At 45.6% G+C, this 18229-nt stretch overlaps 1 protein-coding gene across 3 annotated transcripts in view; it reads right to left on the reverse strand.

Annotated features, from left to right (window-relative positions):
* Window positions 1-18229, reverse strand: part of PASD1 (PAS domain containing repressor 1) — a 90533-nt gene that overhangs the window by 27533 nt on the left and 44771 nt on the right. For 2 of the 3 annotated variants that reach the window (XM_027822579.3, XM_043521956.1), the window contains 5 exons: window positions 16764-16884; window positions 15173-15286; window positions 13323-13441; window positions 12200-12282; window positions 5820-5926 (listed from right to left, as the gene is read on the reverse strand). In XM_027822579.3, coding sequence (XP_027678380.2) covers window positions 5820-5926; window positions 12200-12282; window positions 13323-13441; window positions 15173-15286; window positions 16764-16884 — 544 coding nt within the window. The remainder of the gene's footprint in view (window positions 1-5819; window positions 5927-12199; window positions 12283-13322; window positions 13442-15172; window positions 15287-16763; window positions 16885-18229) is intronic. The other variant, XM_037909758.2, reaches the window with a different exon arrangement.

An 18229-nucleotide genomic window follows, 5' to 3' on the forward strand; every position in this document is an offset into this window, starting at 1 on the left:
TGTCCCGTCTAACAGCGAGAACATTGCTATCAATTCTTCCTCAACATTGCTTACATTTTCAACCAGGTGCTGAGTTTTAATCTGATTTGCGGTTATTAATTTAAAAAGAAAGTGCTCCAAGATTTGGGGTTCGTTTTTATAAATGGTCATAGCTGGCACAGGCAGAGATTCTGCTTTTTTGCCAGCAAACAGTACATATAAATGACAGCTACCGAACAGTACATTGGCACTTTATCAGTCTAGCTGCATGCATTTCAGACATTGCTGGCTTAAAGTCAGGAAGCTTATAATAGAAGAACCCTGATCTGAAAGTGGAAGTCTGTTTAACTGCTAATTGAAATGTCCACAGATTATATGAACGGGACCAAGTCTTTCTTTGAGAGCCAGTTGTGCCTAAAGTTAACCACTTACAGCTCCCTTTTAAAATACCATTTAACAAGGGTTGTTTACTAAAATGTAATATTAATGACCAAGCTTTTAAAAGGGCTTCCCAAACTAAAGGCACAATTTTGCACCAGCAATTCACTCTGCCTACAACTGAGCTCTTTCAGGAGCTGATCCAAAGCCCGCTGAGCTCCATGGAAAGACTCCCATTGACTTCAAAGGGCTTTAGATGAGGCCCATAGAGAAGAATGGATGGTCTTGTGGTTAATGCACTGTATTGGGAGCCATGTCAGCTGGATTCACTTCCTAGCTCTGCTGCAGATTTCCTGAGTACCTTTCCTGAGTTTCCTGAGTCAAGTCATTTAATCGTCTGTTCCTCAGATTGCCCACGTGCCAGATGGGGATAACAACACTTCCGGTCCATGCTGGGGTAGCTGAGCAGAGAACTTTTGTAGCACTTGTGAGGTGCTCAGAAAATATCGGGATGGGGAATATAAGTAACTAAGTAGGTAGACTAGATGCCTGAGTATCAGATTCCACCCACAGATCCAGTAGAGTTAGGTATCTAAATAGGCTGAATCATGGCCCTGCCCCCTGCCCCACCCCTGAGGCCCTGCCCCCGCACCACCTCTTCTCCCCAAGGCCCGACCCCTTCTCCCCTCACCTCCCACCACCTATTCCCACAAGGCCCTGCCCTCACGCCACCCCTTCCCCACGAGTTCCCGCCCCCGCACTGCCTCTTCCCCTGAGGCCCCGCTCCTGCGCTACCCCTCCCTCCCAAGACCCTGACCCCCACTCACTCCTCTCTGCCCCCTCCCCTCCATCACTCACCCTTATGGCTGGTAAAAAGCCCCTGACTGCAAGCACATGGTAACATAAGGACATTTGGAATTAATTTGCAAACTGGATACAATTAACTTAGGCTTGAATAGAGACTGGGAGTGGATGGGTCATTACACAAAGTAAAACTATTTCCCCATGTTTATCCACCCCCACCCCCCACTGTTCCTCAGATGTTCTTGTCAACTGCTGGAAATGGCCCACCTTGATTATCACTACAAAAGGCCCCCCGCCCCCCACCCTCCGCTCTCCTGCTGGTAATAGCTCACCTTAAGTGATCACTCTCGTTACAGTGTGTATGGTAACACCCATTGTTTCATGTTCTCTGTGTATATAGATCTCCCCACTGTATTTTCCACTGAATGCATCCGATGAAGTGAGCTGTAGCTCATGAAAGCTTATGCTCAAATAAATGTGTTAGTCTCTAAGGTGCCACAAGTCCTCCTTTTCTTTTTGCGGATACAGACTAACACAGCTGCTACTCTGGAATCAGTTCCCCTGTTGTTTGTCTGGGTCTTTTGACAGCAAGAGGGAAGGGGAAAACGGGATGCAAAAACACAAGATAAGGCTGGGGGACCGAGAAGCACATGCGGCACCGGAAACTACTCTTAACTCACAATTGGAAACTGACTCAATTCCAAATTCTATAATTGCATCTACAGTCTTGGGGCAATAGTAGTGGAAGGTGTCACCCACCCACACACATATACTGCATTACATATACAGCCACAGGTGCCGACTTCATGGGTGCTCCAACACTCGCTGGCAGCCAGCTTCCCCCTCACTCCCCAGTGCCTCCTGCCCACCTGCTGCCCCGCTCCCCCTCCCTCCCAGCACCTACCACCCGCCGCAATCAGCTGTTTCACAGCATGCTGGAGGCTCTGGGAGGGAAGGGGAGGAGTGGGGATGGGACACGCTGTGAGGAGGGGGCGGAACTGGGCAGGAAAGAGGTGGAGTGAGGGCGGGGGCTTGGGGGAAAGGGATGGGGGGGCAGGGCCTGGGGCAGAGCAGGGGCGGGAAGAGGAGGGACGGAGATGGAGGCTTGGGGGAAGGGGTCGGGGTGGAGCAGGAGGTTGAGCACCCGCCCGGGCCTGGAGGAAGCCGGCACCTATGTATACAGCCTTTAAGCTAGTGAAGTCAAAAATGCACCCTTTTGGATACTACAATGTGAGGCTCATGGCTGTCATGGAAGCTACAAGTGTTGTATATAGTGCTCCGTCTTGATGAGAGCAGAAGCAGCTGAGACTGGGAATTGAGTGCTTAAGAAGGAACTTAAAACCTGAGTTTTCATCTAAGGTTCTATAGTGTGCATTCCCGTCATGGCTGGCTGTTCCCAGTGGGGTAGCTGAGCATGCTCCCACCACCTGCACAAGCCAGCTGGAGAAGAGAGTTGGTTTATAGGGGTTCAGGTGCCTATAGGGTTCAGATGAAATGAAAAAAATATGGGGTCATAAAACAATAACAGAGAAGCTTTACAAACCCACACCAGGTAGTAAAACAACCCCATTTACCCAATCCCACCTCCCAGCCCCTCCTTAGAATAGCTCCAAGCTCCAGTGAGATCTGTAGTAACAGCAGCATGATATATTGTAGCGGGGAGCAAGCCAGCCATGGTATGGATAGTCCCTGAAGAATTTACAAGCAAACCACTGGGTAGATAGCAGCAGGTTGAGTGCTCTTCCTAATCTGGCTAATGAGAACATTCAGCACACACTATTACCAGCCATGAAATGTAATCAGTAATACCAGACTGTGACATACATGGCAATTTCCTGAAATGTCCTGGACAAACCTTACTGAATTCAGTTTATGTATTTTAGGAGTTCATTGCATGATTAATGTAAACCCTTGAGCATCAAAGGACTCTTTTAAACAATGGGTCAGACAAGAAGGAATGTTTGGGATAAAAGAAGTTGCGTGGGATTTCCCAGGAAATATTTGGGAGGAAGGAAATGCAAATTTACACCTCTGGACCCAACCTTTTGAAGCTATGCCCTGAGGAGGAATCCATTGTCTATGAAGTACTTGCTCCCAGATCAAAGACCGAGGCTGGATAAAGGAGTGACTCAGATTCCTGGGTGTTCTTATTCTGAACAAAAGGTATCATGAATGTGTAACCACAGAAAACCACCTATGTGGTATTTGAAGGACTAACCCCCTGTCAGAGCCCTTGGTAGCAGAGTTGGGGTGATCTCTGGTAAGCTTATTAGCATGCGTGTAGCTTCTTTTACTGCTTTTAATGTTGTCTCTGTACTGCTTTTACCTTAAAAATAAATGTGCTTGCTTACAAAGGGCTGTGTGGTAACTTAACTGTTGGCAATTATGCTGTTTACAGCCTCTGAGGAGAAGGCAAAGGAGGCCTGTTTAGGCAGTCGGACTTGGTGGGGAATTCACAGAGCTGTGCAGCTTGGAAATACCTCAGTCGGGAGGGAGACAGATGTGTGTCTCCACCCATCAGAGGTGAGAGCTGGGAAACCAGAAGCCTAAGTGGGTGCCTTTGCTGGACCAGAGGGGGAATACAGGTGCAGTTGCCCTGAAGTGTGACACAGGGGCTACGGCAACTTGACTGCAGAGCTCCATTGATTCTTGTTACCTTATTGCCCCAATAATGGCATTCACACATGGCACATTCGCATACACACTGGGCCTGATTGTTCCCCAGAGTTATCAGTGCAAGGGAGACTTTCTGGGTTGATCTTCTTGTGCAGGATATGGAGTGGGGCAGCATCTGTCCCTGCCTACTCAGCACCAACCCTCTAATCCCCAACCCCAGAGGGTCCTCTGTGGGGTCAGAGATCTGAAACGGGGTGGGAATGAGCACCCAGAGGGTATCCAGCCAGAAGCTGCCCACATCTTGCCAATGACACCATATCACCTGGAAGCTAGCTAATTGCTCCAGAGTTAGTGCAGACACAGAGCTTCTGCCCAGATGACAATGGGCAGCTGCAGATCCCCTGGGGTCCACATAACCTCAGAACTGTCCCTGTGATATAGGACGGTGACACACCATTGAGCAGTTCTGATTCTATCCAGCAGAGGGCAGGGGTTACACATACACCCTCATCAGTTCCTTATTGTACAACTATACCTAGCAGGGGTGGCCAAACTTACTGACCTTCGGAGCCACATACAACGATCTTCAGACGTTCGAGAGCCGGGGTGCACCTGCCGGGGCTCAGAGCTTAAGCCCCACTCCTGCTGAAGGCCCGAGCCCTGGCAGCCGTGCCCGATGGGGCTGAAGCCCCGAGACCCCCTCCCTGCTGGGCAGAAGCCAGAGATGATGCATGGGGGGAGAAGGGAACATGGGGTCATACACCCCCTGAGATTTTTCCCAGAGGGTTTGCTGGCCCTGCTAGGTCACATGGTGCCACTGGGTCTCTTTCCTGCATGGCAGCTGCTGGCGTGGGCATGCTGGGAGCTGCAGCCATGGGGAGAGGCAGCAGCAAACAGCTGGGAGTAGCAGCCCCTTCCTGCAGTTCCCAGCTATTTGCGGCTGCTTCTCCAAGGGGAGCTAACACCTGGGAGCTGCAGGGATGGGCTGCTGAGGGGGAAGCGTGCCTGGCTGGGCATGACTCAAGCTGTTGGGGGGGGAGGGACAAACCTTTAAATTGTGCCCCTCCCCTCAGCAGGCATCAGTCATCTCTGGCAGAAGCCCCTTGCCCCATCAGTCTGCTGCAGGGCAGAAGCCACGAGTTTCCCCCCGCCTCAGTCTGATAGGTGGAGAAGGGAGGACATGGGGGCGGGGGGCGCGCCCTGGGAGCCACACTTCAATCGTAAAAAAGCCGCATGCGGCTCACAAGCCGCAGTTTGGCCACCCCTGCCCTATAGAATTAGTTCTTTTGAACTTTTGATAAAACTACCCCTTCCTCTCGGATTGATTTGAGAGAGAGATTGACTGACAGACACCACCCGTTTTAGCCAACAGGGAATCTGTGCACAATATTTCTTGAGAAACCATCTCAGTATGTTAGAAACATTTTACAAATAGTAAGTAATTAAGTATCACAACAACTTAATGAGGTGGCACTATTATGCTTATTTTACAGATGGGTAATCTAGGTACAAAGAACTTAATTATAACCTGCTTCAGAACTTAATTATAAGCTGTTTTCCAGAGGTGCTAAGTATGCATGGTTCCACTGAGGACAATGGGAATGGAGAGTGCTCAGCAGCTGTGACAATCAGCAAAAACCCAAGAATCAAGGTTGTTCGCACAGCAACACAACAGCAGAGTCAGGAAAGGAGGACAAGAGCTCTGGCTCTCAGTTTTGCAGTAACCATATGCTAGGGCAACTGACTTCCAGCACCCAAACATAACAGATATCTGCCAGTTTGGCAAATTCTCACTGATAAAACTTGCCCTGATAAAATAACGGATTCCTAGGGATTCATCTTTCCTAGTTAGGCATGAACTAAGCCATATTTTACAGGAATAGGAAAGAATTTCCCTAATAAACATAAAAAGAAAAGGAGTACTTGTGGCATCTTAGAGACTAACAAATTTATTTGAGCATAAGCTTTCGTGAGCTACTGCTCACACAAGTGTCATAAGTGCATGTTGTCAGTTCCCTGCAAGCAATGAGAAAGGAACTTACAGTGTTCATGGCACCTAGCGAGAAGCTCCAGGTCATCAGCGTGGTAATAATCATAACCTGATGTTCCCAGAACCTCAAAGGGTAAATACCCTATAATAGGCGGGGCCCTAGAATAAAAGCAAAGAGAAAGACGTAAATACAAAACCTGATGGGATGACCATTTGGTAGATCTTTAGCAAACTAAAAACCAAATATCTCCTTGCCAGAAAGCTGGGAGTGATATTGATTTCTTTGTATCAGAGTGAGAAATAAAGATAAGCATGTCAAAACTGAGTAAATGAGAAGGTATCTGTTTATTGTTTCCTTGTCTATTCATTATGTGGGTGTATGGAAAAGCACGTATGTATGCAAGTGACTCATTCATTAATCATGTTTGTTAGCTTAAGAAATGCTATGGATGTTCGTGTGCATAATACACTGGAGACTGTTTAAAATTATCCAGTAGGCAGGGTGCAAATGTCATCTGGGGAAGAACTGTAGAAGAAATAGTAAGGGCTTGTCTACATGAACACTTAGTATGTGGCAAACGGGGGCATAAATCTACCCTGCAGCAGCCTGCCGCGCATTAACTGTCCGTGTGGATCCTGCTGACGTGCAATCCAAGTCCCATAGTGTGCTTTGATCTACCCTGCTTTGCAATGAGCGTAGATTAAACGCACTAGGGAACTTTTAGTGCCCAGCAGCATGGTCCCCATGGACACTTAGTGTGCAGAAGACTAGCATGGGGTAGATTCACACCCCAGCTTGCCACAATCTAAGTGTTCATGTAGACAAGCCCTAAGCAGGACTCTCCGGTGGATGTAGGGACATGGTTGGGTATAAGAGAAGTAATCTATTCCCGTGGCATGGCTTGGGGAACTGAAACCAGCAAAATGATTTCTGTGCATTCTACAGAATAAAGATTTTCCTTCTGAACAGATGTAGAGCTGGTTTCCAGGACTCTGATGTCTACGGCAGATGAACAGGGAATGGAGGAGGAAACAAAATGAGGACCAGGTTTAAGCTTCCAATTCCAATTCAGCGTTTAGAAATCCAGTACTAAATTACATCTTTTCAAGCTGAAAATGAGAACTTTTTTAAAAGGTGCAATTACAATAGTGAAGTGGTAAATGAACCGACCAGAACAAGGCCATGGTAACACCTGGGAAATAATTCTCATCGCACAACACTGCGAGTCAGGACCAAAGATATAATTAATTATTACACCTATTGCACATAAGAACAGGCCTAATTCTGCCCTCGGCTGCATATGTGCAACTCCCAGTACTTCAGTGGGAACACTGCGTCTGCTTTGGAAGTCATAATTTGGCCGTATTCTGTTTATTTGGCTTCTTACCCCTCCCTTTGCTTCACTGTGCATTTGACTTGGCTGCTGGGTGTGATAACACTATGACGAGCTGCATTTTCAGTTCACTCCTCTAGAGTAAACACGGCAATATATTCCCAGAATAGTTAATGTTTTAAAATTAAACGTCATAGGAACAGGCTGAAGGCATAAAAAGAGAGGAACATTCTCCTCTATGCTGGTGTGTCTTAGTACCATTCTGTGGAAGGCCAGTGCCACCAGGTGACCTTAAAATAGGCTTGAAATATGGGCCCAAAATAATAAAATGTATTCAGCTGGGAAAAATGCAAGCTAATCCGCTGCGGGGGGAGGTGGAATAATCTAAACCAGAGATTCTGGATTTAAAAGGAGGGAGAATCCTGGGAACCAGTAATGTCCGCAGGGAGAGTGGACAGTGCTCTGTCGATAGGAGTTTGCAGTGCAAGCGGACACGAAAAAGGCATGTGTGAATTTGGGCTGTATGCCCAGCATCACGGAGCCAGGAGGTAAACCCTCTCTTTGGGCCTGATCCAAGCCCACTGAAAGATTCCCATTGACACTCGTGGCATTGGATTGGGCTCTCTCTAGAGTCAGACAGTCTAAGGTCAGATGAGACCTGTAAGACCACCTAGTCTGACCCTCTGCAAAACACTGGCCATGGTACAGTAATTTCTGCACCAAACCCATAACTTCTCTTTGAGCTATAACGTAACTTTTAGAAAAAGATCCAGTCTTGGTCGATATATGATACAGCTCCAGTGCAATCTGCATTCATTTCTGGACATCACATGGTCAAACAGATTTAAAAAGAGTTCAGAGAAGAGAAACAAACCTAACTAAGCTTTATGAGAAAAGATTACAACTGCTACATAGGTGTAGACTGGCTAAGTGACGACTAAAAGATGAGGAAGCAAGGTGGGCATGCAACATGGTAACTGTCTACATCCAAAAGGCAAAAATGTCAAGGAAGGCGTAGAATCACTGAGGATGCTGTTACTAACAGGGGACTATCAGTAGGAGCAATGGGATGAAATTAAGAAAGGGGGAACATAGAGTGACTATCAGGAAAAACATCTTGAGAGTGAATTTTGTTACTCTGTGGACGTAAGGATGGCAAAAGACTAGGAAGTGTTCTAGAAAGCAAACCAGTCCTGGAAAGGGAATAGCCAGAATAACTTCATAGATCTTTGTCATCTGCTATGGTTCTAAGCTAGAACATTCATAAAGAGATACAAACACTCACGTGGATAGCAGAGCAAGCCACACAATAGCACAGCACAGCTACATTCTTAATGGGTCCAATCCTGTTCACACTGAAATCAATGGCAAACCTCACCCTGACTTCATGACAGCGGGTTGCAGCCCATTATAGGGGACACTCCCAAGGCAGAAGTAGAATATGGCGCTAGTTGGGATTTTACTGTTTCAGTTTTTAAAGTTTGGGGTTTTTTAACATGTTAATGAAATAGATGAAATGATGAAACAGAAAATGAGTAAAGGCCACAGTTTTCTCTCAGCTCCTCCCAGTGAACAGATGCACTGGCACAAGGGAGGATAGATTTGGCCCTAAGAGATAAATAGCACCTGCTGATGAGACAGCAAACAAAATGCAGCTGCCACCTTTAAGCAACGTTAGAGCTTTCTGATCGGGGGTGAATATAACACTGGGGTTGTCAGGAGTGGGGATTGAACCTGGTATCTCTGTATGTTAATGCATGAGCCTCTACTGCCTGAGCTAAATGCCATCAACTACTAGACCAGTGGTTCCCAAACTGGGGTTCGCAGAACATTACAGGGGATTTGCCAGAAAAATTTCACTCATGGTGGCCAGAGGACCCCGGGCATTGGAGGTAGCAGGTGGGACCCGGTTGCAGGGAAGACAGCCCGAGCCCCATTGAGAGCGGGGCCGAGCAGTTGGGGCTGGCAGCCCGAACCCTGCCCCCATCAGCGGGGGAGCTGGCCACCTGAACCCCAGCGCTCCACGCGGGGCTGGCAGCCCGAGCCCCATTGAGAGCGGGGCCGAGCAGTTGGGGCTGGCAGCCCGAACCCTGCCCCCATCAGCGGGGGAGCTGGCCACCTGAACCCCAGCGCTCCACGCGGGGCTGGCAGCCCGAGCCCCAGGGAGAGCGGGGCCGGGCAGTTGGGGCTGGCAGCCCGAGACCCAGCAGTCAGCGGGACCTGCAGCCTGAGCTCAGTGGAGCTCAGTTGACCGGGGCGGTCAACGGGGTCCAGCAGCAGGAGCCTCACGGAGTGTGGAGGAAATTTAAATCCCTGGAAACATTCATTTTTAGGAGGGGGGTTCATGAGATTTCACAATTTAGTGAAAGGGGTTCGTGGGCTGTTAAAGTTTGGGAACCACTGCACTAGATTCAGACCATACCGAATGCACCAAATGCACATCCACATGACACAAGTAAACCAGGCCAGAGTAGAGCTAGATTCTCCCCCGTTCTAGGGACAATTTGCACTAGTCCATCCACACCGAGTGGTTCTAAGTACAGCATAGCCAGCCATGGGAGGATCACCCAGGGCTGTCACAATTTATACACTCCCTGCACCTGCAAAAGGAGGTTGGCTGGGGTAAAGGAGGGGTGGCCAAAGACCCTTACACCCAAATGCCATAACGGTCTCCTGTGGCCATTAGGAGGCAGCACAAGCTCTCATCACGGGTTTTCAGCACTTCTGAAAACCTGCTCCTACATCATTAATTATCTGTGGGAAGCAAATGTCAGCGTTCTCTGATCGTGAGTTCTTTGGGACAGCTGGGGAAAGTGCCTAGGGGACCCTACAATAATAGAAACAAGAGAGTCATATTTACCCAAAATATCTTTTACAGAGCATTGTGCTCCTTTTCTTTATCTGACCCAGATTTCTATTAAATGTGACAGAACGTGTATTTATTAAACTGGCTTTTATTTCTGTCTGTCTATGCCACCAAGCCAATGTCTTTTGGGCCTGTAATAACACACTGATCTTCATGACAATAATTCTTTCAGAGGAATGTCAGACAAACATTTTAAGCAGCTCAGGAAAGTGCAGTGCTTTCAGATTTGTCATCATAATTTAGAGGAACTGATTCTTTAATTGAGAATGTAACCACAATATGCTTCTAACCTGGGATTGGAGAAGGAGTCGGCATGTTGGCTGAGCAATCTGAAAGTTTTTAGCTAGCTTAGTCACTGCTAAGGAAGTCTGCAACTCCCTGTGCTCAAGGAACTGTTCAAGTTTTCTGAGTAGGAGATCAGTGACTGCATGCAGTGTGAAAGGCTAAAGGGATGGACTTCAAGTTATCACTGAAGTGTAGGGATTGTAGGAGAAGATCCTTTAACAATACTGTAATTAGAGCAACAAACAATGGAGGAAGGAGTAGAATATGGAACAGAAACAGACCAATACAAAAGCATCCGGTTTGTTTTTTCCCTTAAACGATGTCTCTATGTAATTTCAGGCTCCAGATGTTTCTAGTTGGTCGATGTTTATATAGCTCAGCAGAACTGTCCTAACCTGCTTCTGCGCTCCATCGCAGACGCTAGGTCTGAGCGAACGAGGCCCTGGTTCTGAGTAGAGCTCAGCACCAGCTACACCTATGGCCTCAGCACCTTTCAGGATCAGCCCCGCAAAAGTGGAAAATAATCCTTGAGAAATAGCTGACAATATTCTATGAAAGAATCACGGTGCCCCTACTATTCTATTAAATTGTGCATTGAACCAATGAATGAACGAGTGAAAGCACGCTCCTGGCTCCATGTTCACTGCTTACATCAGGCACTGCAATACACTCCAGCTAAACGACTATGTTAGCTTAATTTACGCTCAGGAACAATGGTTTCCTCACAGGGGATATCACCAGGACTGAAATAGAAAAATTCCTCTCTGAGTCACATCCCAGATTCATCACAAGGCACTTGGATATATTTCACTAAAGCTCTTAGGCTGGCTCCTGGTAGCTTTCTTCACAGAAGTTGCTGGGTGCTCAGCCCCTTGAGAACCAGTCACTGCTTTAGATATCTCAGTATTGACTTAGCCTAACTTTAGACATCCACTTTTAAAAATTTAGGCTACTGCATATACCAATTTCAATTCTTATAAAGTTACATTAATTAGACCTCGACAGCATGAGTAACATGCAAACAAAACTGCAGCAGAAGCGGTTTCTCATCAGTACCTCAAGACAGGATTTCCAGTGTAGTTATTCTGATTAATATATTAATTTCATTTTCATTTCTTGCAATATCTCCCCTCTCTCTCTGAATGTACAGGGTGGTATTTGGGTTTCTTTAGAAAATAAGCCTTCAGCAAAGGAATTTTATTTCTCAGCCTGGTCTTTCCAGTGGTAAGTACATGGCTAGAGTCTGCGCTCTACGGGGATAGTACTATTGTGCATTATGGAAGAAGGGAACGTGTGTAATACTTTTAGGTATTCATGCACACACACAAATAAGCAAGAGTACAAAGGCTTTATGCTTTTTTTGAAGGACACTTGCCCTTTTATAATTAAAAAAGTTTTACCAAGTGATCTCCAGTCTATTTCACTCCCCAATAGTATCTTATCTCCATTCAGTCAAAATAAGTCAATAATTACAACTATCTATTCTTTTAATTTGTTTCTTTTTTTAAAAAATCTTTAATTCTATATCAAGATGCAAATCAGCAGGGCAAAGAACAGAGTCAGATTCTCAGCTGCTGCCAACTGAAATCAATGGAGTTCTGCCTATTTACAGTAGCTGAGAATATGGCCCACGTGGTTCTATGTTAATAACTCATTTAGTACCACAATGAGCCTGGACATTTTTATATGTGCTATATTTCCAGCTCACATTAATGGAAGACGAACACAGTTTCTTACTGCCCTTAAATATGAAAGAGAGCAAAGCTTTTAAGAAGGCGTGAAGTGTAGGCTTTGATCAGTGTCACCTTAGTGTTCTCATTTAATGTGAAATATTCTGCTTGGGGGCTCAGACAACATTTGCTGGACAGTTTTCCTTTTCTAAACCATGGTTTGTATATTCTCCAATCACCACATGTTGTATTTATATCTGAAAAACAATCCTCTCACCTGTGGTCCAAGAATAAGAACTTCCACTCCAAACTGTGTCTCGATGTGAATTCTTCACATGGCTCTTCAATGTTGCACACCTCCTGCAGAACAGTGGGTGCATTTTAATATTTCACTCTTAGGAAAATGGCTTGTGTGACAACACGGCTTTATAACACGTACAAGGACTCTTTGGAGAATAAACTGACTTATTCTTCCGCCAACCGAGTGGTGTCTCCTCTGGGGCTGAGGTGAGTTTAACTATGTTTCTCGGGGAGGGCATTTTTCACACCCCTGAGTGACACAGCCAGGTCAACCTAACATTCAGTGTACACCAGCCTTTAGATGAGAGTTGTCTGAGTAAGGACGGCAATGTCAAAGTCCAGCAGATTGTAAGCTCCTTGGGGCAGGGACTGTCTGTTTGCTCTGTGTTTGACAGCACCTTGCACAATGGGGTCCTGACTCATGACTAGGACTCCTAAGTGCTATTTTAATACAAATAAACAAATAATAATAAACCAATGGTGCAGGTTATTTCTTTGCTAACTACCACTCTGGCAGTTAATGGGCCACAACTGAATTTTATTATCTTTATTACAGTATATACATAGTGCCCTTCTGTGGGTAAACAGCGGGTTAAAAAAGTATGGTTCCCATGGTCAGAATAGAGCAGGCAGTATTCTTACATAGTCGGTGAGTTTGGCAAGTTTCTTTCGGAGATACAGCTTTTCCAGGGGTTCAGCTGGAAACCGTGTTTCCTTGTAACTTCTTGAACATATGGCTCAAGGAGGACCCTCTCGTGCTATCATTGATGGTTCTTCTCAAATGCAGGTCCGCACTCGCTGGGCAATGCAATAATGCATAGAGAGCCTCTTTTGTTCTCCGCTATTCTTAAGCAAACTATAGACACTAACTCCCATCCCAAAATGAAACAGCACCATCACTCATCCACAGGTCCTCAGCTCTGAATAATTCACTGTCCAGCTCTCAAAGTGCAGGATTTAAGGCCCTTTTGCAAGATTTCTCCTTTAGGAATGAGCAGACTTGAATATCCATTCACTTCGCTTGTGGTGAAAGCATCATTTTTTAAAATAGATTATAGATCCCTGGTGTGAAAAGGGAAACACGACCCGAGGGCTCTCACCTTTAAAAACTGCGGCGTAACAAGACGAACAGTTGCTACAAGGCAAATCTGCTCTTCTGTGGCTGACCTGAATGCTCTTGCGATAGCTGATTCAAAGCCATTGCAGGAGGGTGTAGGCACTAGACAAACACAACAAAACACAAGCCAAATCAGCATTTCAAGAAGAAAATGTCAAGGCAGATACAGTAACCAACAAAACCGAACAATTTAGCTCCTTCTACGCACAGCTCAGAGCCAATCAGAGACATGCCCCCCTAAAACTTGTTCAAATGATGATCATTTAAGACTTATTTGGTGGATTCTTTGTCCATATCTAGACTCTCTTGGCTCAATCATCAGAAAGGTTACACAGGTGCAACTACTAATCCTCGGCTTTGCAGAAAACCTGTTTGTAACAGCTTCAGCTCAACTGAAGCGTATGCGCTTAAGCCTGCCAGCTGAAAGCACCTTAAGAAGGCAAGAAGCACTGCAAGGTTCATTAAAACAAAGACAGTGAAATTCAGCTGTTGGTTTCTTGTTTATTACTTTCGTTACATTTTGTTTATGCTTTTTCAACTATTTACCTTAGGTGGAAAATCTCTTTAGCATTCCTACTAGGGAAAAAGATCTTTGTTCGTTGTAGATCCCAGCTCGAATTACCATGACAGACCAAAACAGCAGAAAACATGAATCTTTGTTTACTTGCAAACAATTCACTAGTGGATTAGCCAAATTCTCTTCTCCTAGCTGCACTACATGTATGATATTGATCCAGAGGATCATATTCTGCATTTGTTCCATGCAGAAAAACCACGTGGACATCTCTGGAAGTTCACTGCCAGGAATGGATGCAGACTATATAATGGAGACATGGAGTGTGGCTTAGTGAGGAGAATTTTGCCTTAATTTTGCTGGTAGTTAGAAACACTGCATGCAGCCCAGCCTGAGGGAGAGTGGTAAACCTAACAGCACTTGCTTTCCTGAGCTGCCTATCATGGGAAAGATGGTGAACAAAACTTCTCATATTATGCAATCAGTGCCAGTGCCAACACACACACAACACCATTCATTTAAATTCAGCATAGAAACCCTGTATCTCGAAATGATTGACAGGAGGGCTTGTTTCAAGGTTGTTGATGTAAAGTAGTTCATAATAGGGGTCCTTTTGGAATCTGGCAGCAAGAACCGAGCATGCTATGACAGGCTTTCAAAAGTATGACGGCTATTAAAATTACCAGGTGAAGAACAGAAGGGAAGTGGGAGAAAGAAAGGATGACTGATGCCATTTCTGAACCCTGAACATTTTGCCGAGTAAACAGGACTGCAGCTTGTACTGTATGTTAGAATTAGAGCCAGGCAGAACATTTTCATGTGGGCATTTTCAACATTAAATCCAGAAAATTCGCTCTCTCTCTCTTTCTTCATTTTATGTTATTTCCAGGAAATGGCCATTTTTGCATCCACCATCCTGGAAGGTTCAAGATTTTGCAGATTTCCTATACAGACTGAGGGTAACAAATAACATTCCCAAGTGTCATTTTGAGCGAACCAGAGCATTTTAGGTTGTTTTTGAATGAACTGGACTGTTTTCAAAAATGTGTAGCACCACAAGGCCAAATGTAGCGTCTGAACTATTTGATAGTGTCTCTTGGAAATCAACTAAAACAATCAGAGGATTCCACCCCCACCCTTACAGCCAATGACCACCCCAGCTGTCACATGGAAAATGACTCTTACCACATCGGTAGCACAGTCCATTCTTCTGCCTACATGTCATTTTAAAGTGCAACAAGGCATTTAAGGTGGCTCTGGTCAAAGACGGAGGGTAAGTGAGAGAGGCAGAGACAGCGTAAACTGAAGCAATAACTTACCATGAGTAAAATATTTAAAATCCACTACAAATTTCACATATTCATATGTTAGGGGCTCATTTGGATCTAAGCTTCCCCTTGCTAAATGGCAGCAAAACTCTATTTGCTTTTCAGCTGAAACGAGAGAGAAAAGAACATTTTTAATAGTCCCTATGTTTGCACTTTCACACACTCCATCTATCTAATCTATCTAGGTTTTTATACAGACCCCGTCACTGTGGTATCTGAGCACATTCTGTTGGGATGCTCCCGATATCCCAAAGTAAATAAACAGCAACTGCAGAAACTTATCTGTCTGCTAGGCTAAGAAAAAGTATCCCCCACCCTATTCTCTATAGCCTCCTATTTATATTGCTGTACTAGGGCTGAACATCTGGGCCCACTGAAGTCAAAGTGACTTTTGCTATTGACATCAGTGCGACCAGGATTGCACTCAAGGTCCCTTAGGGCTTGTCTACACAGTGTGGCAGTGTACGCACTCCAGGGGTGTGATTTCTAAAGCCCACTAATTTGTTTCACACTAATTGATCCATGACCCTGCTGGTGCTCACTACAAGTTTCCTAGTGCCCTTTAACATACAACCACTCTCAAACAGCACCATGTTAAAGGGCACTAGGGAACTTTTAGTGCACACAAGCAGGGTCTACACAGATCAATGAGCATGCAACACATTAGCGTGCTTTAGAAATCACTCCCCTCCCTGTAGGCACACTGCTGTGCCACGTACACAAGCCCCAGTGAAGCTGGCTGAAGGCACTGGGGATCTTTCTATTGACTTGAAAGGGCTTTTGATCAGGCTCTACTACAAATGAATATTCTGAGGCACAAACTCCCTGGATTATATAATCTCCAGCAAGGGTGACATTTCCCCTGTGCACAGGATGAGCACAAGTCCTGAGCACTGCTGAAATTCCAGGTAAATCTTATTCGGCTTAAATGATACTTAAGTGGGGACTGATTAGGCCATATGCTGGCTCTCTGCCCAAGGGTGATATACTCACCCTGCTTCCCTCCGGCTCCCTATGCCGCATAAAAAGGGGCAAGAGCAGCATACAAAGGCCCTGAAAATCCCATATCTGTCTGAGGAAGGGCTCCCCCAGCACAGGTACTGGGGAAGCCAGTCATCAGGCTGACTCTGGAGGATCCCCTCACAAGCTGGGGACAGGGCTGGGAGCGGAGGGGCAGGCTGGGGACAGGGCTGTAGTGTGCAGAGCTGTAGTCCTGAGGCGCGTAATATAGACAAGCCACCCAGGGCCTCTCCAATGCTCTCAGCATCAAAAGGAAACAAAAGCCCCCGCTAAAGCCAGCTCCCCCTCTGGGCTGTGAATTCCACGCCTTAGAGGCTCACCGCCGAACCTCACCCCAGGAGAGTAATCTAAGGGAGTCATTTCATTTTTCGATTGTGATCAGAAATAAACAACAAAGATTACGTGACACATCAAAGGGCAAATACCAGATTTAATGATGTGCTGAATTTTTAGAAACCTGTGAAAGAGAACCGGCACTATCTAATAGAGAAGCCAGCATCGTTACTCTCCCTGGGAGCCGTTTAGAATCTTCCCCTTAACCATAGTCTGGAGAGATGCTTACGGTTTAGAACATCAGCTGCAACAGGATCTGTCATGAGCACATGTGGAGAAAGGAGCTTGTACACTTCACTCTGTTCCCGCTCAGGCAGAAAGTTTAATATATTTTGGTCCACCAAATCTGACTGATACAAAAGAATGCTTTGTCATGTTCAACAGTACAGCATTAACCCGTCCAGAGGCACAAACACTTTGATCAATGGGTAGAACGGTGGGGCAGACGCAGTCATTTTAACAGGACAACTTAACATGAGGAAGTTACATTAGACAACGGTACAGGGAAGACAGAGAGAGGAACTGTGGTTCTCATTCTCTGCGCTGCTCTCGGACAGATTGTAATAATTATAATAATAATAATACCTATTTCTTATATACTGCTATTCCTGAGTTGATCTCAAAGCACTTCCCAATCGTTTAATGTATTTATCCTCCCAACACCCCTAATGAGAGAAGGAAGTGAAGATACAATCTCATCCTAAATAAGCAGAAACATTAATCCTGTGTTTTCTTCTGTACAGGAAAAAATCCATCTTACTCTCTGCTTGTCTGACATAAATAGAAAGCATGCAGTGTTGTCGTAGCCGTGTCGGTCCCAGGATATTAGAGAGACAAGCTGGGTGAGGTGATATCTTTTATTGGACCAACTTCTGTTGGTGCGAGAGACCAGCTTTTGAGCGGCACAGAGCTCTTCTTCAGGTCAGGGAAAGGTACTCAGAGAGTCACAGCTAAATACAAGGACGAGCAGATAGTTTAGCCTATGTAGTTAGCGCATATTCTAAGGGACCACTCAAGGTGAAGTGGCCATATCCGGACATGAGTCTGCACATGATTCTCCCCATGGAAATAAATAGGGGATTCTGTGTAGAAATCAGTGGTCCATATGGAAAAAAATGAAGGTTTTTATCCACATCATAACCTCTGTAGTAAAATGCAGCTGAGCTAAACAACTACATGGGGAACCTTGTGCTACTCCAAAGGAAAGACTTTCATATAACCCCTGGATCTGCCCATCACTCAGAGGATTAAAGCCAGGGAAGCCCCAATAAACTCTGACACCAGAGCTGCATAAAAGCGTACCAAGGAGTAGGCTTGGAAGAGGCTTACTCTAGGAATAGTGTAGCACCTCAGCTTTCCATCAAGCAACAGACACACGGGGAGTGGGCTGTGGCACAGCCCCTCATGGACATCTTCATTTCACATTCAGGTGTCCAATAACTCAAAGTTAACAGTGTTTGTCAGTGAATTTCTGATGTCAAATCTCTTCAGACCATAGCTCAGTGTCAAGTCCAGAATCTACACAGGGCTTTTCTGTTTCTTGGATTAACCAAGGGGATTGTAATTACCCCTTTTTCACACTACAGACACATTTGTTCCAGGAAACAAGCATTTGTTGATAGTTTTGTAACAGGAAGTGGAGCAGTGTGGAGAAAGGAAGCTCTGTTTCAAGAATCATAGAATCATAGAATCATA

Source organism: Chelonia mydas, chromosome 9, assembly GCF_015237465.2.
Source record: "Chelonia mydas isolate rCheMyd1 chromosome 9, rCheMyd1.pri.v2, whole genome shotgun sequence".
Lineage (NCBI taxonomy): Eukaryota > Metazoa > Chordata > Testudines > Cheloniidae > Chelonia > Chelonia mydas.